The sequence below is a fragment of the Carica papaya genome, chromosome 4 (genome assembly GCF_054855325.1).
Source record: "Carica papaya isolate Zhongbai chromosome 4, ASM5485532v1, whole genome shotgun sequence".
Taxonomy (NCBI): Eukaryota; Viridiplantae; Streptophyta; class Magnoliopsida; order Brassicales; family Caricaceae; genus Carica; species Carica papaya.
In genome coordinates this window covers 12114191-12137093 of record NC_142312.1, presented here as the reverse complement: position 1 = coordinate 12137093, position 22903 = coordinate 12114191, and the positions used below count along the sequence as shown (strand labels likewise).

At 34.1% G+C, this 22903-nt stretch overlaps 3 protein-coding genes and 1 long non-coding RNA gene across 11 annotated transcripts; 3 read left to right on the top strand and 1 right to left on the bottom strand.

The window, feature by feature from the left end:
• The first annotated feature begins 261 nt into the window (after positions 1-261).
• On the top strand, positions 262-6326 carry LOC110825929 (protein PAM71, chloroplastic). 6 transcript variants are annotated; one of them, XM_088217833.1, is made up of 13 exons: positions 511-601; positions 861-918; positions 1235-1340; positions 1430-1528; positions 1992-2045; positions 2478-2539; positions 3046-3114; positions 3592-3643; positions 3830-3904; positions 4012-4141; positions 4887-4957; positions 5226-5273; positions 6089-6326. In XM_088217833.1, the coding sequence occupies exons 2-13, from the start codon at positions 911-913 to the stop codon at positions 6158-6160; spliced, it is 846 nt and encodes a 281-aa protein (XP_088073959.1). In that variant the 5' UTR covers positions 511-601; positions 861-910; the 3' UTR covers positions 6161-6326. The 6 variants fall into 6 exon arrangements, with proteins under 6 accessions (XP_088073956.1, XP_088073955.1, XP_088073959.1 ...); XM_088217830.1 differs by lacking the exon at positions 861-918 and having other exon boundaries at positions 262-601; XM_088217829.1 differs by having other exon boundaries at positions 267-601; positions 1235-1528.
• Positions 6327-8564: 2238 nt separating this feature from the next.
• Positions 8565-12779, top strand: LOC110825931 (WRKY transcription factor). Of its 3 annotated transcripts, XM_088217827.1 has the most exons (3): positions 8565-8816; positions 9677-9897; positions 10125-12779. In XM_088217827.1, the coding sequence occupies exon 3, from the start codon at positions 10434-10436 to the stop codon at positions 12498-12500; it is 2067 nt and encodes a 688-aa protein (XP_088073953.1). In that variant the 5' UTR covers positions 8565-8816; positions 9677-9897; positions 10125-10433; the 3' UTR covers positions 12501-12779. The 3 variants fall into 3 exon arrangements, with proteins under 3 accessions (XP_088073953.1, XP_088073952.1, XP_088073954.1); XM_088217826.1 differs by lacking the exon at positions 9677-9897; XM_088217828.1 differs by lacking the exon at positions 9677-9897 and having other exon boundaries at positions 10106-12779.
• A 144-nt stretch (positions 12780-12923) lies between these two features.
• LOC148266269 (uncharacterized) lies at positions 12924-15577 on the top strand. Its single transcript, XR_015818419.1, has 4 exons — positions 12924-14379; positions 14533-14616; positions 14781-14923; positions 15028-15577. It is a non-coding gene; the product is annotated as an uncharacterized LOC148266269 (long non-coding RNA).
• Positions 15578-17841: 2264 nt separating this feature from the next.
• LOC110825928 (aluminum-activated malate transporter 9-like) lies at positions 17842-22045 on the bottom strand. The gene is made up of 6 exons (XM_022056475.2): positions 21490-22045; positions 21127-21267; positions 20077-20346; positions 19860-19999; positions 19619-19765; positions 17842-18574 (listed from the first exon to the last, which is right to left on the bottom strand). The coding sequence occupies exons 1-6, from the start codon at positions 21782-21784 to the stop codon at positions 17945-17947; spliced, it is 1623 nt and encodes a 540-aa protein (XP_021912167.1). The 5' UTR covers positions 21785-22045; the 3' UTR covers positions 17842-17944.
• Positions 22046-22903: the final 858 nt, after the last annotated feature.

Here is a 22903-nt window from a genome sequence, read left to right as displayed (position 1 = left end):
CATTTCAATTCTTGTAACCTTTGTCAGATCACTTGATATTTTAATTAATAATCTCTTAATTGAATTATTATTATTTAAAAAGAATTATTTTCTAATTAAGTCCCATCCTTATTAGTAGATTAAAGAAAAATGAGCCTCTGCAGACAGATATAAAAATGGGGAGAAGCTGGTTAAAGAACAATGGGGAGAAGTTGAAAATTTACAACCACATATATAAATATCAACAACAGAAGATTTTTCTTTTTAAAAAGATGGATGGAAATTTGGAGGCCCAATTTATATTTTTCAAAAATGATCCAGCAAATGTACCTCCTCGTTGGCCTGCTGATTCATCTTCCAAAATGGATAAAACCACTCATAGGTATTGGTCTCTGTAACTTCTATCTACTCCAGAACAAACAGATAAACAGAATCAGAGGTCCACACAGATTCAACTGAGGATGCCAAGCTTAACGCTCTCACATTCGCTGCTTCCTTCTCCAACATCTCCCAGAGCTAATAGTGTTTCCCATTTGTTTTCTTCCACCAGCTTAAGTTTTTCTCCCTCCAACATCCACTCTTCAAGGCTTTCCTTTGGCTATCCAACTCTTTTTCTCTCAAGGTAATTTCTATTTCTTGTTCTTTATTTTTATTTTTTAATCCTTTTACGTTTTCACTTTCAATTTGAACCTTGTGTATCTCTCATTTTCTTTGTGGTGATAAAGGCAAGTTTTCTGCTTCTGTCATTCTGGACTTCGGTTTAGTTATATTAGAATTGTATTGTCTTCAAAATGCTGATAGAACATAAGCCTGGTTTCCCGCACAAAATAGTTTAGGGTAGCTTTTGAATTATAGATTAATTAGCAAATTTTCTTGTGCAGAAATACCAAGCAATGGAGTGAAAACAAGTGCCTTGTCTCACCAACTATAGATGCTCTTGTATACCCTCATTCCTTTTTTACTTTTCCTTTAATTTTTGGCTATTCTTTGGATTTCCATTATCTTACAAAGGCTGTTTCCTAATACTCTTCATGCCTTTGTCATTACATACATGAATCCTGGTGGTTTTTGTTCTGCACCTAGCAAAAGGCCTGGCTAAGGAGGATAATTTTAGAATGCAAACAATTGTATTAGTAATAATATCTTTTCACACACTTTCTCAACATTGTATTTTGTATATAAGATTTGTTTTGAACTCTTTTATAGTTTTCCCTTCTTGTTATTCAGTGCAACATGATACCGTGTTTTGACACAGGAACTTCGGTGCCTTAATTTCAAGACTTGTAGTACCACTAGTGAATCAAGGAAGATTGTCAACTATGGTAGTTCATCAGCTAAATCACCCTCGAAGAGTAACCCAAGTGACATTTTAATGGATGGTACACTGTCTGATTTCTCACTTCATAGCTTGCTGAAATTTATGGCTCTCTTTGGGTTCCTTGTGATTCAGCAATCCGAACCGGCAATTGCGGCTTCAGACATTGCAAGTGGATTGCAATCAATTCCTTATTTTGGAGACTTTGGTGACATTAGCACAGGTTTTGCCTCAGTTAGGAGAATCTCCCTGTTACTTCTGAACCTGGAAGTTTTTTATGTTTGCATGCAAAGGGAAATCGTGTTTGGTGGATATCTTATTTAGGTTTTACATTTTAATTGGACGCTTAGGTGAAAACATTTAAAATTTCTATATATTTCAATTCACTGGCTTGCTCTGATGGACTTGCTTCTGTTATTCTCTTCCCTATATTTTTCCCCAAACATTTACTCATGACCTTTTTCTTTTTTCTACTTTTTCCTTGATGCTCTATGATTTTCTCTCTTAATTCCTTTTATAAGATTTGGGAACTTTCCTTTGGTGTGTGGATAAAGTGGAGGAGGGAAATGGCTAGATGAACATGTTTGTTAACTTATGTTTAAAAAACTCGTTGGCTTCGTTAACGAGAGTTCATATTTTTTCTTTGGTCATATGTGCATCCAAACACTCAAATTTTGAATGCAACTGCAATTTTCAGGCATTCTTGCTGATTTTTTTCTCTGAACTGGGAGACAAGACCTTTTTCATCGCGGTAAGAGATGGTCTTTCTAGTTATGCATATCAGCAACTGAACATATAACAACTGCATGTATAAGTTCGTGTCTGTAACTGAAATGCTTTTTCTTCAGTTGGTATGTGATCATCCAACTGAGGTACTTTCTGATGACCAATTAACTTTTTAGACGTATCATGATCATTTTCGATTGGCAAAGAATAATCATGAAAATCTCAATGTTTCACAATTCAGTCTTTATCCTTAAATGAGATTTTTGGTTCACCTATGTATGTTCACGAAGATAAGAACAAATCTTTTGAAGGAATTTGTGGCCAATAATTCTTCTCTTAGTCTTATGTCTTTTACATTAGCGTTTAACATGAGCATGTTTTAGGCAGGTCTTTCTATGTTCTAATTGAAGAAAGTACATTGAAAAAGTGAACTGATGGTGCTTCTTGACTTTTGCAGGCACTTTTAGCAGCTAGGAATTCTGCGGCAATTGTTTTCACAGGGACTTTTGGTGCCCTTGCGTATGTTATTCTGCTCATGATGGTGATTTAGATGTCTCTGCATATCCATCCTTTCTATTGAAGATACCTTAATAGGTCTATAACACTTACTAATAAGATAGCATGGATAATTAAACAGGATAGACAACTAAATGCAAGTATCCCCTCTAGCTTGAGAATGATAAGATCAGCAACCTGTTATATGAAAATTAGTGATTTTCCTGTAACCAAAATGGGGTAGTGATCCATAACAGCCCTGCTTGTACGAAACAAGGTGAGTGTGAATAGGGACATCATTTTTTCCGAAAAGAAAATCATAATCATAATTGAGCCGTAATAAATGAAGGGGATATGAATCCTATGTTGCTCAAGTATTGGGCGAGTCCTCATAAAGTGATTTCTATTACCAAAGGAAATAGATTGTGCATTTCTACCAAGCAACTCTCAGTCAAGGCTCTATTGAAAAATGATGCAAATCCTTTGACAAAATTACGAATTCATAGAAGTTCTTTATATGTCAATTTCAGGGCAATGACGATTGTATCTGTTGTCCTTGGACGAACTTTTCACTATGTTGATGAAATCCTGCCATTCAGGTATTTTTCTGGCATTATTTCCAGATTTTGGATATCGGGTGCATGAATGCTGCAGAGATTACAATAAATAAAAAAAAAAAAATATTTTTTTGGTTTAGATGGGCTATGTACTACCTACTAAATAGTGTTCAAGCATTTAAATAAATTCATAGTCCCTGCTGTAAAAATTATTATACTGGTAATACTATTCTTCTTTAACTACATGGAAAATTGCCTTTTTTTTTTCTCATAAAAACTTATCATTTTCTGGCAGTTACTCCTTACATGAGTTCTGTCAATTGATTGTTCTAAATGAAAGTACCTCATCTATATTTTAAGCCACAGATGATGTTCTTGGAGAACCTTGTATGGCTCCATGAAGAACCCTGAAGGACCTATTTACTAAATATAGTTTCCATCTTTCTTATCTGAGCCATACTTCAAATATGATGCTGTCAATTGTTCAGTATCAATTTAACATGTTATGATGAAACACAGGTTTGGTGAGACTGATTTGCCAGTAGATGATATTGCTGCTGTCTGCCTTTTGGTAATTTCTCTTTCTGGTCAAATGTTTGAGCCTAGACTAGGTGGCACAAAATCATTTTTTAACAATTACCCACTGTGCTCAAGTAAGAGGAATATAATTAGGCTACATACAATGCCGAGAAAGAAAATATAGATCTTTTCTTAAATGCATTCAAGAGTTAAGTAAGCTGATCTACACAAATCTTAGGTGTATTTTGGAGTTTCAACATTGCTTGATGCCACTTCAGATGACAATCAAAGAGCAGAAGATGAACAAAAGGAGGTGGATTTTCAATTTTATTTTGTTCAGATGTAACTGCCTTCGAATTCAAATTCTGATACATGTTCTGCCATCTTAGTTTTCATCTCGTGAGTTGACTGAATTCACAGGCAGAGCTAGCAGTTTCAGAATTTTCAGGAAATGGTGCTGGGATTTTATCTGCTGCTAACACTGTCATAAGCACTTTCATTTTAGTCTTTGTTGCTGAATGGGGTGACAAATCATTTTTCTCCACAATAGGTCAGTGTCAAAATAAAATTTTAATTTACCAGTATAGCTGGAAAGGATTCTCTGCCTGAATTGTTATTTTAGCAGTTAATCAGAAACTTCAGTATTGTGTTAGAAAGTAATACTCTCCTTGCAAGTGCTAGAAAACTTAGAAGTAATACTTTCCTTGAGAGTGTTATATATTGTGAATTGCAGTTCTCATACTTGATAACCAAACAATGACTTCTGATCTAATTATCTTTGTCACTGTGAAAAAATGATTAGGACAGAATTTCGCTCTCTGCATCGAAATCATTCAAACTCAGAAAAATAAGATTGGGAAAATGTTGAGTTACTTAGTATGAAAACATTGTAACATAACACTCATCATATGCGAGTAATAGAAAATGGATTACATTAGCAGAACATATCCAAATAGAGCAAAGATCAAAGGAGAGGGTTTTTCTATTTTATTTTGTTTTTCTCGTGGATAGACAATTAAATGGTTAGTTTCTTGATCTGTGCGTGTGACTTTGTGCATGGGGCTTTTCTTAGTCATATTTTGTCTTTGCTTGCTTAAACAAAATAGAACAGAGTGGCTGCTTAGAATTTAGATATTCCACCTCAAGATAGCTGGATCAGGATTATATTAGTTTGAATATTGTGAATTCTATATGGCTGATCTCCTACACGGTTTATTTCACATTCCTTTAGAACAGCCCAGTGTCTCAGGGTCATCTGAGCTGAGCACTGACTCAATTTCGCTGATCTTATGCAGCTTTAGCAGCTGCTTCTTCACCCCTTGGAGTCATCGCGGGAGCACTTGTTGGTCATGGTGTTGCAACTCTGGTAATATTTATTCAGCTTTAATTATTACCACAAACATTAAATCTTTCTAATTTATCAAAAAACCTAACACCTCGCAGAGTTTGTGAGTTTGTGGTTTAAATTTTTGGTGGAATGACAATGCTTCTGCCAAATATATCGAAGCCAAGGTCTTTCATAATAGTGCACATAATTATGCAGATTCAAATTGTTTCTTTTTTTTCTTTTTTTTTGTTTGTTATCTTCTTCATGAAGAAAAATGAGCTTTTAATAATTCAAAACTTCTTCACAGATTGCTGTTTTGGGAGGTTCCTTGCTGGGAACATTCTTGTCAGAGAAGGTAATGTTAAAATTTGAAATGCTTTCAATTTATACCCTAGTGTGGTTTTTGCCAACTTAGATATTTGAGCGTCACTTTATTACACATTAGTTGGGTAAGAGGTTTCAAAGACCCAAACAAAGCAGTTCAACTTTATCAAATGTATTATGCTGAAATATCTTCTAACTTGGCTGAAAAGAAAAGAAAAGTTAGCCAAAAACTGCTGCCGCCTTTAGATTATTGCCAAAATTCTTTCAACTCGAAGTGTTGTTCTCAGAATCACTGCCTTTTTTTTTTTTCCTATTCCTTTCATCATTGACTAATAATTCAGAAATTATTGGAATTCAATTGTAAGAAATGCATAGTTTTGTTAGGTGTACACAGTGTGTGTCAATAACTGCTATACAGAATCGAGTCAAATGATATTTGCATTGGTAGAAGATACGTACAGTGTGCAAGAGAAGTTTGGTTCATATATTGCTACTTCATAATCCGTGCAATTGGATTTATTCTTGGGTATAAATTTGCTAGCCCAATAATATAAAGGTAACAATACCATGGTATTTGTACCTTAAAAAGGTGAATTGGTTGGTTCAACATATTCACTCTACCACTTAAATATTACCTACTTTAGACTTGAGCAAATGGAATATATAAACAGTGGGCCTATATGTGTGTTAGTGGGATATTTTCTTCATATGCTTTCGGGCGAAAAGACTCATTCTTCTTTCATTTCAATCCCTAAACTAGAGAAGCATAGTAACTTTTAGTTTTAACATAAAAACTTTTATCAATGAAGAAATTGAAAAAAACTGAAGTCTTGTTTGGTTGTACAGGTAATTGCTTATGTGGGAGGAATCCTGTTTCTGGTGTTTGCAGCTGTGACAGTGATTGAAATTGTGAGTTAGGAAGTGAAAGAAGGGTTGGCCATAATTTTGATTTTTTTTTGTAATCAAGTTAGAAATCATGTATTTAGCATGTGCTTTGTTAGGAATGTAAGATTAACATTTGTTTCCATTATTAAACGTATTATGTTTTAAGCTTCTTGAAATGAAATGAATTATTGGTTGTGTAGTGTTCTTTGTTTTTCTATTAGAGTTGATGAATAATAATAACCAGAAAAGCCTCTTCTTTCCTCTGATATTTGAGAAATAATTTTGGGGTGTATATATATATATATATATGTATATGTATATATGTGGAATTGGAAAGTGTAGATGTAATAGAGAAAAAGGGTTGAAATAAAAGAGGGGAGGAGAAAACATGGTAAACGTGGCAAAGCCTAATCCATCCATGAAAGCTTTTGGAAAGTTGAGAAAATGGTCCGTAACTCTTTGTCTGTCTGTCCATTCTTTCTCCTTTCACTTCTTGGTTGATCATAATTAAAATGGTATTTGAGCTTTCTTGTAAAACAAGACTTTTTTTTAAAAAAAAAAAAAAAAAGAGTGTCAAAAAATCTCACATGCCTTCTTCTCAGATTTCACCTTTTATCTCTTCTATAAATTTTTTTAACTAAAAAAGAAGACTTAAGTCTTTAATTATCAACACTAGTTTTTTGGTAATGCCGCCATTAAACATAAAGGGCAAGATCTAACTTGAACCCACAAATTAGATGGAGGAAAACAACAGGGTTAAATGTGTGTGTATATATATATATATATATGTATGTATGTATAGGTGATTATTATATGGATGCACCCCAAGTTTGAGATGCAGAGGTATAAATTGTTTTTTTTTTTTTTTGGGTTCTAGGCATAAGATCGTGTGGGACCTATAAACAGATGTTATGAAGAAAAAGTAGCATATTCACGGTAGAGACAATTGAGTGATTAACTGGTTTAAATTATTATTTTGGTATTTTAATGATTCCTAACGTTATAATTATTTACTAAATTATTTATATATATATATATATTTTTTGGAATTTATTTCAATTCCTAGACCTAAATGTAATAATTATATTATGTCACAAGATATGAATAATTTTTATTATTTCTACACACACAAAAAAAAAAAAAAAAATAGAGTTATTAAAAGATGATAATTTTATAAGTTGGAATAAAAAAGTAAAAATTGAATTGGTAATTAAATTAATAATTTACTACTTAAATTATTATTAAGGATTTTACTTGTATACAGCAGACATTTCCACGTGCAGCTTGGGGAGCGAATATGTGATGGCATATTCTTCTTCGGCTGGAGGAAACCAAAAATAAATAAATAATTAAACAATAATAATATATAGAATTTACCATTTTTTACATTATGAAATATACAATTTTCTTCTAAGGGACCAATTAAGAATGTTGTTAAATTATTCATTGGGTCCAACTTAATTTGGTATTTTTTTTACCATATACATATTTATTGAAGAATATTTCTATCTCAATCAATCAACCAAGGATGATCAAAGTTCTACTGAGGTTAGGTTGTTTCTTTTAATACAAAAAAATAAAATATTTCAACATATTTTAGATAATATAATATCTTTTTTTAATATTTTTATTTCTCATTTATTTATTTTTAAAAAATATATTCTTTTTCTCCAAAAAAAAAAAAAAGTGGTATTCTCAGCTGGCCAAAAGATTTAATTAATTAATTTTTGAATATAAAAAATACATATTTTTATATAATGTGTAAATAAAATTATGGAGGCAAAATCCGCTGAACCATTTAATAATCTCTCTCCTTCTGGTGCTTGATAAATATTACACCGTTATTTAATAATTATCCAACAATCATTTAATATGATTATCAAATATTTTTTGACTATAATTATCCGACTAAAATATTTATTTTTCATTAAAACAATAAATTGTGAAATTATTTACAACGTAAATTCTTAATTACCTTTTTTTTTTTTTCTTTTCCTCATCTAATTAATTCTACAGATATATGATACCTTTTTATATCATTACTACAGTTCTTTTTTATTTCTATATATTTTTTAAACATAAAATAATATTTTTATAATTTTTTTATATGATTATACAAGTAATAGTATTTTTATGTAATTAATTTTTAATTAAATATAAATTCTAATTTCCTATTTCTTGTCTAATTAATTCTACAGAATATCTTACTAAAGATTAAGATAATATACCCTTTTATATTTGTTCTTATATAATTTTTTTGTTAACATAAAATACTATTTTAATAAAATATGCACCCCTGAACTGACCGTCATTTCACCGCCTTTTCTTCCTTCTTTCCTCTGAAATTTATTTATTATATTATTAAAATCCCTAAACCCTAATGTTTCGCACGTGCGTAGCATTCTGTTGACACGCACGCCACCCCCACCCCCCCCCTCTCTCCCTCTCCCTCTCCCTGTAATGGAATTCGATAATTCCACTCTCTTTTAGGCCACTCTTTCCCTGTCCCTCGTATTTATAATTTATGTGCTTTTTCGATTTTCCTCTTTCTCTCTGAGTCTCTGCCTCCGCTCCCTCTCTCGCCGGCGCCCAAAGCCCTAAATCCTCTCAATCTATTGCTCGAACCCTCATCACCTGTCCGTACAATCTCCTTTTCCCATGATTATATCAAATCAATCCCAGTTTTAAGGTAAATCCCGTTTAATTTTGAATTTCCTGTTTTCTTTTTTGATTCATGTTTCCCACATCATTCATTTATCGGTTTTCAAGTTGCATGCCACGTTTGGTTGCTGATAAACTGCGAATAGGGAAATCAAATCGATGAATTTAGTCAAATTTTTTTTAAAGAGAAGTCAATGAGAATAAACTCTATTCACCTGAATCCAGTGCATTTCTTTCGTTTATTGGAGATCAAATTTGGACGTTTTACCAATTTGTTAATTATTGTTTTTCGTTTACTATTTTAAACTTCGAGTTTCTCGGTAACAAAACAGCCCCTACAGCAAATTCCCATCTCTTCTCTGGGCTACATATTTTGATTGTATACATGTGATTATTTTGTGGTGTAATTCTCTTTCTTCCAGCTTATACGATACCTGCGAGATTTCTTTTTGGCTACTGGTTATTATCTTTTAATCATAAATCTGTTCTTAAAATCTTATCTTTTCATTTGTGTTTTTCTATTCCTGTTATGTATATTTAGTTTTACATTTCTGTTTATCCATGACAAACTTAAACAGAAAGGTGTTTCATTTTCAAACTCAGTTAATTGGAATTTGAACGAGCATGTAGTTTTAGGCTTATTTAATCGAGTTTATTTTTTATTTTTTATTTTAAATAAAAAGTGCTTAATCGAGTTTATTTCTTGTTAAGGGATCCTTCCCCTCCCGCCCCCCCCCCCCGAAAAAAAATCCATTCACTGTTTGAGTCAATGGAAGGGTGAGCTTGCTCAAAGATGTATTATTCTGAATATTTTCAGCCTCCAGTTTTTATTAATCCATCTCTTTACTTGCCCACCCATATACATCACAGATTCATATCATTTTGCAGGTCTGCTTCTTGCTTATTTTTAATTGACTTCTGGATGTTTGCATTTTAACCGGACCATCTCACAGCAGGAGAGCATTCTGATTTTTAGATGTTACGTGTTCCCTTCTGATTGTTTTTCACTTTGTGGTTTGTCTTGTCATTCTTATTACATGCAAGTTAAGAGAATGAATTGCTGAAGAATGACTCATAATAAGCATACAGTTGGCTATCAATAACTTAAGGTTGTTCGCTACCTATGAAGATCACATGTTTTTTTCTTATCAACAAGTTTCGGAATTACTTTGATGCATCAATTTATCATTGTTATGTGGGATTGTTAGCAGTTCAAAATTAAAGGAGTTAGTTTAATAATAACCAGATTTTCTTCATGAATGTATGGTATTGATTCAATTAACTAAATGGATATTGGTTTGATGAGGCTAAATGCAGATAATTCTCTTTGTAACAGGATGATTGACTGCGGGGATGTCATTGTGGTAATATATAGTATTCTCAAATTCGTCTTCCTTGCTGCAACTGAGTGAACAAAGTCTGGGTAAATCTATCTTTGTAGCAAATGGACCGCTGTGATACTTCTGGATTTGTCAGTGGGGGTGGCATGGACACTTCCAAAGACAACTAGTTCTGCACCGAAATGAAAAGAGGACAGCTAACCATTAGTTTTATGGCTAACATTTTTTGACCTGGAAGTCAGGTAGGTTGTTATTGCAATTGTGATTTGGTTTGGAAATCACTGTGGCACTTTGGATATAGGTATATGGACGCCAGATTTCAGAACATTGGTTTTGCTGGTATTTATTCTCCAAATGTATTCAAGATTTTGGGCAGTTCAATGAAAGTTGGAGGAGCTGGGTCTGAGCATGGAGCAGATACCATCCTGCGTCTTGATTCCCCTGTTTCTTCAACCCCTTTCATGTCTGCTTCGAAGGGAGTCAAACGGAAATGGAGTTTGATTGATTCGTCAATGGGCCAGCAAGTTGGCTCTGCACTATCTCTTGGGCTTGGCCGTTCATCAAGTTCCTCTGATAGCAAGGGAAGTTCTGCAACTGGTTGCACTACAATTTCCTCAGCCAAAGAAATTGATGAGGAGTCCTCAATGGACATTGAATTGGACTTTACTCTCCATCTTGGCAATGAGAAGATTCCCAGCCCCAAAAAGTCTGCCAATTCAAATTCTAAAGGTATTGTAATGCAGCCAAGGGTGGACCTGGAGTTGAGTCTTTCCACAGGGCCCTCTGAATCTGATATTACTATTTTTCATCCAAGTTCAACTCCTCTTCAATGTGCCAAAAACATGCCAATTTTTGGTGATAGCCCACCTAATGCTGACGAAGGATCAACATCAAGTTGTTGGAAGCGAGGAATTGCTCTGCCTTCATTGCAGACCTCAACCAAAAAACCTAGCTTCTTTTTCACTCAGGTTCAAAGAAGTAATGATCCTACTCCAATTGTTCCAGACCTATCATCAAGTGTGATAACAACACCAAAAAGTTCAGTTACCTGTACTTCCAGCATAACGCAACAGCAACAGCAACAGCAACAGCCGCAGCATCGAAGCTCTAGTTCCAAGTTATGTCAAGTTGAGGGATGTGGAAAGGGAGCCAGAGGTGCGTCTGGCCGTTGTATTTCCCATGGTGGGGGTCGGAGGTGTCAAAAACCTGGCTGCCACAAGGGAGCTGAGGGTCGAACTGTTTACTGCAAGGCACATGGGGGTGGTCGACGATGTGAATTTCTTGGTTGTACAAAGAGTGCAGAAGGCCGCACTGATTATTGTATTGCCCATGGTGGTGGGCGGAGATGCAGTCATGAGGGTTGCACTCGAGCTGCCAGAGGAAAATCAGGACTCTGTATCAGGCATGGTGGTGGCAAGAGGTGTCAGAGAGAAAACTGTACAAAGAGTGCAGAGGGCCTGTCTGGGCTTTGCATTTCACATGGAGGTGGTCGCCGATGCCAATTTATAGGATGCACAAAAGGTGCTCAAGGGAGCACAACGTTTTGCAAGGCACATGGTGGTGGAAAACGGTGCACAGCTCCAGGGTGCACTAAGGGTGCTGAAGGGAGTACCCCTTTCTGCAAGGGACATGGCGGAGGGAAAAGGTGTGCATTCCAAGGTGGTGGGGTTTGCACCAAGAGTGTCCATGGAGGGACCAATTTCTGTGTGGCACATGGTGGTGGTAAGAGATGTGCAGTGCCTGATTGCACAAAGAGTGCCAGGGGACGGACTGATTTTTGTGTCCGACATGGTGGAGGCAAGAGATGCAAATATGAAGGATGTGGTAAGAGTGCTCAAGGGAGCACAGACTTCTGCAAGGCACATGGGGGAGGAAAGAGGTGCTCTTGGGGTCATCCCGGGTCAGAGTATGGCAATCAACCTTCTGGTCCTTGTAACTCTTTTGCCAGGGGCAAGACGGGTCTCTGTGCACTCCACAGTGGTCTGGTACAGGACAAGAGAGTTCATGGTGGTGTCAACTTGGGACCTGTTGTGCAGGACCCAAAGCTCAGCAAACCTGAGAAGTTGAAGGAGGCTATCACTGAAGAGATGAATGTGGACATTATGAAAATGGGAAATTCTTTAGGTACTTCAGCTGGCAAAACTTGTTCTGATTTGAAGCAATATGAAGTTCTTAAGCATATCACGGCTGGGGAAGGGGCCTTGTCACCAATGTCTGTGCTTGTTCCAGAAGGTAGGGTGCATGGTGGAAGCTTGATGGCAATGTTGACGGGCAGTTCTAATATTGGTTGTAGCAGTAGCAACAAAGAAAGAGACGGTGATCCATCATCAGAGCCCTGGAAATCTTACATGTTGCCCCAGAGCTGGATGTAAATTTGTTATCTCCAGTCTGTTCATGATTTGGTCTTTGGTAGTGGGGCAGTTTCTGTGCAAGTTGATGTCTTCTAGTTTGATTAGTTTTGTGTTCAAAAGTTGGTTGCATTTGTTGGTTTGAATGGTTAAGGTATGGGGAATAAGTAGGATTTAGACAACATTGAGTCAGGTGTTCTAGTGTTATTTTCATGTAAATATCTCCATGTTCTGCAGGTTGTTATGAATGCAGGTTATCACCTGTCTATTTCTGGGTTATAATAAAGTCTTCTGTTGCAGTCACATTTATTATTTCTAGATTATAGTTACTTTGTTAACTCGTGGCAATAGCAAATATATTTGCTTATGTACCATGAAAGCTGTGATTGTGGATGCTGGAGGGTAAAGCGTTGAAGAATTTGTAATATATTTTCTATCTCCATGTAAGAATTAGTACTCTTCTGTCTTTAATGTAATTCTTGAAACTTGAGCTTGTTTATGTTGTATTACATTTTAAATGATGTTATTACCAAAAGATAGGAATCTGGTATGCCTCTCTGCTATTTATATTTTCTTTTAAACCACAGCTATTTTGTTATCAGCCATATGTTGTGTAAGATATTTTCAAGTTTTCTCAGGAACTTCAAACTTCTATTTTGTTGATTATACATGTTTTGGGACCTCACTTCTCACTGCCATGTTGGTCCGTAGAGCCTTATGCTTGAACTTTGTCAACTTGGATAGTTTGTCAACCACTTCAACCAAGTGATCTAGCCTCGCCACAAACTCAATAAGCAACTAAGGTGGCAAGTGATAGTGATGCAGTGCTCTCGAGTGTCTTCATCCTGGACAACAAATATGTGGTAATCCCTTCTTCAAAAGCATCTACTTTTCTAGATGGCCAAGAGTAAAGCCTTCTTGACTGCTTTCTAATTGTCTCATATTAACTCTCCATTTGGCCTGGTGCAAGTGTTCCCGACTGTGTATTTTGGCTCGGTTGATTCAAGTTCTTGTCTAGGCTATTTCTTTCCAACTCTGCCAGTTGGTTTGAGACATCATTTTGAGCAAGTGATTGCTCATGACAAAGTTTGGAAGCAGCTTGGAGATATTGTCAGGAAGCTCATAATGGGGTATGAGGAGATAGTAGCCACATGTTTGTTGAGCGTTGGAGTTGTTCAGTTGAGCTGTGAACCCTTTGAGTGGGGAAGTTTCCAGGCTCTGCTTCATGTCATTAATGTCTTTTCCCAGGCTCCTTATAAGCTCTGCGGGTTGGCTTATGACTTCTTGGATCTCCAACTGGAGTGTGATTCGAGGAATGTAGGGTGCCTGATTAAAAAAAGAATAAATCTTAAACATTCATGTGATGATGTTCTATGCCAGATGAGAGTTATTATTTTATGTCAGAAATATGAAGAGGTTATGTTCTCATACAGATATAATCGTTTTAACTTTTTGAAGTAAACATCTATCTAGTGCTTCTGATTGGCAGTTGGGATAACAAACTGGTCAACAAACAGTAAAAGCATGATAATAGGTTGTAGTGTCCCGAATAACTTGATCTCCAACTCAACTTACCTTATCACCTCATGTCAAGAATCTGTCCTTTTCTCTGGACAAGGATTTCTATAATTATACAGAAACTACGATCTGCCAACCATGAAAAAAGGTATGTGTATAACTAAAGCTTTGAAATTTCTTATTTGGACAGCTGTTTAGATGAACCAGAACCTGGAAAGTTGTTTAGATGAACCAGAACCAGGTTACAGAATGTTGTGGTTCTTCCTACACGTTAATATTTAAAATTGATGTTATATTGAGAAACAAAACTTAGGAACTTTGTTAGCTATTTAAATTCTCTCTAATGAGTCAACATATGTCTCCTAAACCAAGAAGGAAACACGTGGTATAATTCCTCAACTTATTCTTGATCCTTTTTTTAAAATTTCATTTCTACTAAAATAAGTTTGTTTTGTTAAAAATTCTGATATTGCTAACTGATATAAGTTAAAAGAGAGAAGCAGATAAAAACTGATTCTGGTGCTTTTGTCTTTTGCAGGCACTTTTAGCAGCTAGGAACTGTGCTGCAATTATTCTCATAGGGACTTTTGGCGCCCTTCCATATGTTATTTTGTTCATGATGGTGATATTTAGATGTCTTTGCATTTTCATCTTTTCTACTGAAGATACTTTAACTACGAAAACGAGTTTATCTATTTGGTTAAAAATTCGGATACTGCTAATTGGAATACAAGTTAAATGAGAAAAGCAAATAAAAACTGAGCCTGATGCTTTTGTCTTTTACAGGCACTTTTGTTAGCTAGGAATTCTGCTACAATTGTTCTCATATGGACTTTTGGTGCCCTTGCGTATGTTATTCTGCTCATGACGGTGATACTTAGATGTCTCATATTTCCATCCATTCTACTGAAGATTCTTTTACAACTAAAGTGAGTTTACCTAGTTGGTTAAAAATTCTGATACCGCTAACTGGAATATAAGTTAAATAAGAGAAGGAAATAAGAGTTGACTCTGGTGCTTTTGTCTTTTGCAGGGACTTTTAACAGCTGGGAATTCTATTGCGATTGTTCTGCTAGGGACTTTTGGTGCCTTTGCGGAGGTTATTCTGCTCATGATGGTGATATTTAGGTGTCTCTGCATTCCCATCCTTTCTACTGGAGATACTTCTATAGTTCTCTAGCACTAACTTATCAATAAGATTTCAGAATGATCAAACAGCAGAGACAATTAAATGCTAGAAAGCAATCTCCTCTAGCTTGCCAATGACAAGATCAGCATATTGTGCTATGCAAACTAGTGTTTTTCCTGTAACAAAAATGAGGTAATTGATCCATCACAGCCCTGCTTGGACGAGATGGAGATAAGTAGCTTTAATAAATGAAGTGGATATGGATCCTATGTTGATCAAATACCGGGTGACCTCATAAAGTGATTACTATTGCCAAGGGAAAGAGATCATGCATTTCTACCAAAATACTATCCCTTAAGGTTCTTTTGAAATAGATATGCAAATTGCTTGAAAAAATTGTGGATCTTATTCATAGAAGTTTTTTTATACGTCAATGACAGGGCAATGACCATTAGATCTGTTGTCCTTGGATGAACTTTTCACTTTGTTGATGACATCCTGCCATTCAGGTATTTTTTTGACATTATAATGATGTTTTGGATGTCGGAGGCATGAAGGCAGCAGAGATTACAGTGAGATAATGGTTTTATTGGTTTAGTTAGATTGTGTACTATTTTATTGGTTTTGGTTAGATTGTGTACTATCTGCTATATGGTGTTCGAGCATTTCAAGAAATTCATAGGCCATGCTGCAGAAGTTTTTAAACTGGTTATACCTTGTCCTTCTTTAACTATATGGAAAATTAGCTTTTCATCTCACAACTTATTTTCTGTGGGTTAACTCTTTATATAAATTTTTGTCAATTGATTGTTTTAAATTAAAGTAGTTTGTATATATTTTGAGTAAGCCATAGATGAATCGTTCTGTGTGTATCTCTTATGTTTTTGGAGAACCTTGTATGGCTCAAAGACCAACTGTAAAAGACTTATTTACAGTACCATCTTTTTAATCTGGGCTGTACTTAAAATATGATGATATCAACTGTTCAGTATCATTTTAACATGTTATGATGAAAAAAACACTGGTTGGTGAGACTGATTTGCCAGGAGATGATATTGCCGCTGTCTGCCTTCTGGTTATTTCCCTTTCTGGTAAAATATTTGCGTCTATTCTGTAGGGTTCCTGAGGTTTTTGTCAGGAGCACAAGATTCTCCCACCTAGACTAGATGGCACAGTATCATTTTTCTAATTTTTATTACAAGTATCCACTATGCTCAGTTAAAAGAAATATTCATGTCTACAATGCCTAGAAAGAAAATGCAGGTGGTCTTTTCTTAAATGTGTTGAACAGCCGACTAAGCTTATCAAAATAAATCTTTAGGTGCATTTCGGAGTGTCAACATTGCTTGATGCCACTTCAGATGACAGTCAAATAGAAGAAGATCTTTCTTAGTAGTGCACATAATTTTGAGACAAGCTTATATATGCAGATTCAAATTGTTCCTCATATTCTTTTTTTCTGTCTCTGTCTCATGAACAGAAATAAGCTTAATAATTCAAAAATTCTTTTGCAGCTTTGCTGTTTCAGGAGGTTCTTTCCTGGGAACATTGTTGTCAGAGAAGGATGTGTGTTATTGACATTTTCTTCATATGTTTTCGGCTGAAATGGTTAATTCTTCTTTGATTTAGATCCCTTAACCATAGAGCATAATATTTTATAGTATTAACATAATGGGGATTTTATCACTGAAGAAATTGAAGAAAACTGAAGTCTTGCTTGGTTATACAGGCACTTGCTTATGTAGGAGAGATCCTGTTTCTGGTGTTTGCAGCTATGACAGTGATTGAAATAGTGAGTTAGGAAGTAAGAGAAAGACTGCCCATAAAATGATTTTTTGAAATTATGTTAGAAGTCATTTATCAGCGTGTGCTTTGGTAGGAATGTAGGATCAACATTTGTTTCCAATATTCATTAATTTTATGTTTTGAGCTTCTTAAAATGGAAGGAATGCTGGGTTCTGTTTGCTTTGGTTTTGTTCTTTGTCCTACTAGAGTTATTGAATAGGCAGAAATTCCTCTTCTCTTCCCTCCCCTCCCATTCCCAAACGGACCCTTGTGCTGATATTTGAGAAATGAAGAGGGTTGAGGGGTGACAATCCTCAGAGTCCTTTTCTTTTTTTTTGTCCTTTTTCTTTCTTTTCTGAAAATGCCAATTCTTGGAGCTATATATATGGAATGTGTAGACATATTACAAAAAAGTTTAATTTCATTAAAATAACTAAATTTCAAATTCTTGAAATAGATACCGAACTGGGGAAAAAATGAAATACGTAACTGGATTATTTGGCTCACTTGCAGTTTATGCCAGAGTTCCCAATTTTTTTTTTTAATTTTCTACTTTCTCTACAATTTGAAAAACAAAAATGAAAATTTTGTTCATTTTCATTTAATTATCTTAATCTTTTATACAGAAAAGGTTTAGCGAACTATATCATATAAATATATAAATGGTCAACAATTATGTTTTTATTTGCTGATGTATAGTGAAAGCTGTGATTGTGGCTGTTAGCAGAGTAAATTATAGATGATTTTGTAATAAATTTTTTTATCTCATTTAGTGTAATTTGTGAAAATTGAGCTTCTTTATCTTGTATTACATTCTAAATGATGTTATTACCAAAAAATAGGACTCCTGTATGTTCATCCCCTGATTGTATTCTCTTCAAAAAATTATAGCTATTTCATTATCACCCATATATTATCTGGAACAATTTCGAGTTTACTCAAGAATTTTGAACTTTTATTTTTCGTTGATTATACATGTTTTGGGACCTGACTTCTCCCTGCTTCATTTAGTGTCAAAATGTGTGTATATGTCGGTCTATAAAGTCTCTTGCTTGAACTTGGCCAACTTGGATAGCTCATCAACTGCTTCAACCAAGTGATCAAGCCTGGCAACAAACTCAATAAGCAACGAAGTAAAGGTGGCAAGTGATAATGCTGCAGTGCTCTCGAGTGTCTTCATCCTCGACAACAAATCCATGCTAATCCCTCCCTCTTCAAAAGCATCTACTTCTCTAGATGGCCAAGAGTAAAGCCTTCTCGACTGCTTTCTCAGTGTCTCGTGGTAACTCTCCATTTGGCCTACAAGAAGTGTTCCTGATTGTGTATTTTGGTTGGGTGGATTCAAGTTTTTGTCCAGGCTATTGCTTTCTAGCTCTGCTAGTTGAGTTGAGACGTCATTGTCAGTGAGTGATGGTTCATTACAAAGTTTTGGAAGCAGCTTGGAGGAATCGTCAGGAAGCTCACAATGAGGGATGAGGAGATAAAAATGCATGTCTATGGCACGTTGGAGTCGTTCAGTTGAGCTGTGAACCCTTTTGAGCAGAGAAGTATTGAGACCTTGCTTCATGTCATTAATGTCTTTCCCTAAACTCCTTACAAGCTCTGTAGCCTGGCTTGTGACTTCTAGGATCTCTGACTGGAATGTGATTCGGAGAAGGTAGGGTGCCTGATATATATATATATATATATATATATAAAAGAGAACACATCTTAACTTTCATATGGTGATGTTTTATGCCATTTCATAATTTTTTATTTAAAAAATCACAGATGTGTAAAGATATTATTTCTCAGACAGAAATATATTAGTTTTACTATTTGAGATAAGTATCTACTTCCCTGTCGAACTTCTGATTAGAAATTGGGACAACAAATTGGTCAACAAACAACCCAATTTGTTGTCCCATATCCCCTCATATCAAGAATTTATTCTTTTTTTTTCTAAACAAAAGGATTTCTTTAAGTGTGGTAAAGACTATAATCTAGCAACCAAGAGAAGGATTTGTGTGTGATTAAAACTTTGAAGTTTCTTATCTGGAAAGTTGTTTACATGAACAAGAACTAGGTAAACGAAATGATGTTGTTTTTCTACCGCATAATTGATGTTATATTGAGACACATGAATATATAAAACATTTTTGATCTATTTTAATTTTCCCTAGTGAATCAATATGTTTTTCAAACCCACTAGGAAACACAGTATAAATTTGTAGCTTAAGTCCTATTTGACCAAACTTTTGGCTGCCATTTTGCTTTTTAAAAATACTCTTACAATTAAATAAGTAAATAAAAATGTTTTATACAATAGTTAAAGTAAAAATATGCTTTTAATGTATTTAAAACCAAAAGGTCCAATGTGTAAGTTTTAGAGGATGACTTTGTTTTTAATTTAAAATTTAAATATTAAATTTTATAAGTCAATTTTATCATATACAAAATTTCTGTTTTTTTTTTTTTTAAATGAAAATACTTTCTATATTTATTTCTATTAAATATTAAATAACTTTTTTATGAAAAATATTTTTAATAAATAATTATTTTAACAATGTTTTTAAGATTCATAATACAAGTTTCAATCTGTCCAAACTCCCATTTAATGTTGATTATTTTTTAATAACCCATTTCTATTAGAATAAACTTCTGTATTTGGTTAAAAATTCTGATATTGCTAACTAGAACATGAGATAAACAAGAGAAGCAAATAAAAAACCTGAATCTCTGAGTGTAGCACACCATGAAGTGCCATGACTTCATAGGCACAATATCGTAGAACTGCTCCAACCTTGACATACTCTGACCACGGATAAAAGAAATGGCAAAAGCGACCATGTGGTGTTTCCCATTTTGCAGATTGAGCCTAATTAACAAGCAGAAGTAGCAGTTTAACATCCAAAATTGAAGCAAATCAAGGGCTAAAAATATAATCAATATGATTTGCAAAATCAATATACCAAAGACTCGAACTTGGTTGCAGAGTTCAAAGTCGTTCGACATTTCTTGTAAGCAGGCTCATCCAAGAATTCATCCATAATAGTCTTGGAGAACTCTGTATCACTTAACTCTTTCTCTTCTAAGTACTTGTTCACACACTCTGAAATTCAACAACATTAACCATAATCATACTCTATTGCCGATAGTTTTAAAAGAAATTATGTGAAATTAATGTACCTTGAAGAGAATCAGCCAGAGAGGTAAAGCTATCGACAAGTTGCTTGTGTAATTGCTCGCCAGACCAAATAGGGAAAACAAAGACATTAACAAGGACAGCTACAATGCCTCCAATGGCAATTGAGTAAAGCCTGTCCATGGCGGTTCTGATTGGATTGCCCATTCGATATCCAGATACTATGATCAAACAGTAGGTGAAGAGTATTACCCTGAATCCATACTCATACGGCACAAGCGATGGCCATAATTTCATGAATGATGTTATCGCACCTGATACCAAATTCATAAAAGTAAACATCTTAAATCTTAATGTTAATTGAAAATAATTTGATGTTTATTAAAAATTATAACCATTAAAATAATTAAAAAATAATTTTCTCTAAATAAATCCTAAATCATATTTTATTTTTTCATCTAAGTTTTAATAGTTTTAGACTTTTAGAAAAAGTTTTAAAATTTTGAAGACTAATCTATAAAGAAAAAATATTTAAAATTAAATTGTAATGTTAATTGTATTTCAAAAATTAAATTTGGTATTTCCCCATTAATAAATTATTAGGCAGGAGAAATGAAATAATGTTTCAACAAAGTCTACAACCAATCTGATTTCAATTGCTATAACTTATTTTATAAATTTAATCCTTGAAAATATACATGTCAACTAAGTTATATACGTGGAATATTCAACACATTCACACTGTAGTATGTAAATTATAAAAATCATAAAAGATATTTAATTTAAAACTTTATTATATGTTGCAAAAGTTAGGATTTATTTGATTTTTATAATTAAAGTTGTTATAGTTCTTCAATTAGATATATAATAATGTAATTAAATATTATTTACATGCATATCTAAAGTATATTTTCGTTAATTTTTTATGTACATATATTATGGAAAAGAACCATGTTTAGGCAAAAAAAAAAATAGAGTTATTCAAATTAAAAATTCTTTAGCAAATAATGTTTACTAATATATTTTATATACATATATAAAAAGGAATAATTTGAAGGTCTATAAAGAAGGTACAAGTTGAGGATTAGTAATACCAACTAGGAAGATGCTAATGCCAATAATAATAGGCTCAGCAACAGGACCAGTTCGAAGAGCAAACTGAGCAATTGCAATTGCCAAGATTCCTGCAAGCAAGCTCCCAACTGCTCGATTGAACCCTCGGTTAAAGGTCGAACCTAATTTATTAACAAATCTTTAGTTCATCATTAACAATCCCAACTCATATAAGATAATATATATACCAATTATACACTAAGTATTTGCATTTCCATTTAACAATCTTGCATGCATAATGAGCATGGACACATGATGCATATATAATAATCTTGCATTTCCATTTAATGCTGCTGCTGATGATGATATAGGAAGGATGGATGCATGTATATATGTATGCGTACCAACTGTATATTCAAACATGATGGCAACGGTCAGGATAGACCAAATGATATTGGTACCAAAGACTTGATAAGGTGCTCGGAATAGTATAAGCAAAGAGACTAATAAAACAGCCAGCCCCACTTTGAACGAGAATTTTAACCTATTACTATCCTCTTTCGCAAATTCCCAGACTCTCCATATCCATAATTGGATTGAACTTTCACCATTTTGCCTCATCTTCTTCTCCCCACCTTTGCCACCAGATTCATTATTCATCACCCTTATCTCAACCTGACTTCCCTTTTTCCCATTCATTTCCAGTATATGCTGATCTTCTTATAGTTAATTTCTAGACCTTCACCTCTGATCTGCCGATATATAATAGTTATTCACTAGACAGTAGCTAGTAGAAGGAGATGGATGGATGGGTAGTAGGGAGGAGAAGATGAGCTAAGAATACATATATATATATATAATGTATGTATGTATATATATATGAGAGAATGAATGGGGATTGGACATGTGGTGATCATGAAAATATAAAGAGCATAATTGCAGTTGTAGTTGTGGGAGCAAGTAGCCATAGAAAGTATGTGCAGTCAGGATATGATGATGATATACGAAGAGGAAGAATAATATAGACATATATACAAGACATGCTTGCAGCTAATAACTCAGGATAAAAGATGCTTTAACCCTCAATAATGTTGCATAACTAGAATCTAATATTGTACTGCCACATGTAATTTTCAAATTCCACACGTTTATATGCATACATCTTTTATTTTCAATGTTGAAGATGACAGTAAAAGCAACAGTTTTGCCCGCATATGGAATATCATCCCTTGAAAAAAGTTGTAACATGTAATCTAGCTAGTAAAGTATACATGCAAAAATATTGATATATAATCAATTTAAACCATAAAATTAAATTGATTTTTTCTTTTTAAAAAATTTAAATTTAGTTTTGATTTTACAATTTTAAAAATGTACGTTAACCGAACATATAATATACATGTAAAGTATATGTGAATTTAATATAAATATATATAAATATTCCATTTGATTCATGGTTACTACCAAAATTTGCTGTTAATTGTCCAAGCTATATGTGAGTAAGGTCTGAAAATGTCAACCAACTCTAGTAATATAAGCACATGTTAATTAAAAAAACAAACGTAAAATTTGTAGTTGTATTAAATAAGAATAAAATTTTAAAACTGATGTTCATGGACGTTGATGAACTAAAATTGCTCCTTCAAAAAGAGATTATATTTGGATATACATACATGCTATTTAATGTCTGTTTTTTCAGAAGCTAATTAGGTGATAGAAAAGTTTTTTTTCCTCGCAAATTATAATCTGCACAAAGAAACAGATGGGTGGGCATAAGACTTTACCTTGGGGAGTTATTATAATTCCCAAATAAGTTTT

Coding starts and splice junctions, on each gene's coding strand:
- LOC110825929 (XM_088217829.1), top strand. CDS start 441: ATGCCAAGCTTAACGCTCTCACATTCGCTGCTTCCTTCTCCAACATCT. Junction 2,540..3,045: donor GGGACTTTTGGTGCCCTTGC/GTATGTTATTCT, acceptor TGTCAATTTCAG/GGCAATGACGATTGTATCTG. Junction 3,115..3,591: donor GATGAAATCCTGCCATTCAG/GTATTTTTCTGG, acceptor GATGAAACACAG/GTTTGGTGAGACTGATTTGC.
- LOC110825931 (XM_088217826.1), top strand. CDS start 10,434: ATGGACGCCAGATTTCAGAACATTGGTTTTGCTGGTATTTATTCTCCA.
- LOC110825928 (XM_022056475.2), bottom strand. CDS start 21,784: ATGAATGGGAAAAAGGGAAGTCAGGTTGAGATAAGGGTGATGAATAAT. Junction 20,000..20,076: donor TCTGGCTGATTCTCTTCAAG/GTACATTAATTT, acceptor GTTGAATTTCAG/AGTGTGTGAACAAGTACTTA. Junction 18,575..19,618: donor TGCTACACTCAGAGATTCAG/GTTTTTTATTTG, acceptor TATATATATCAG/GCACCCTACCTTCTCCGAAT.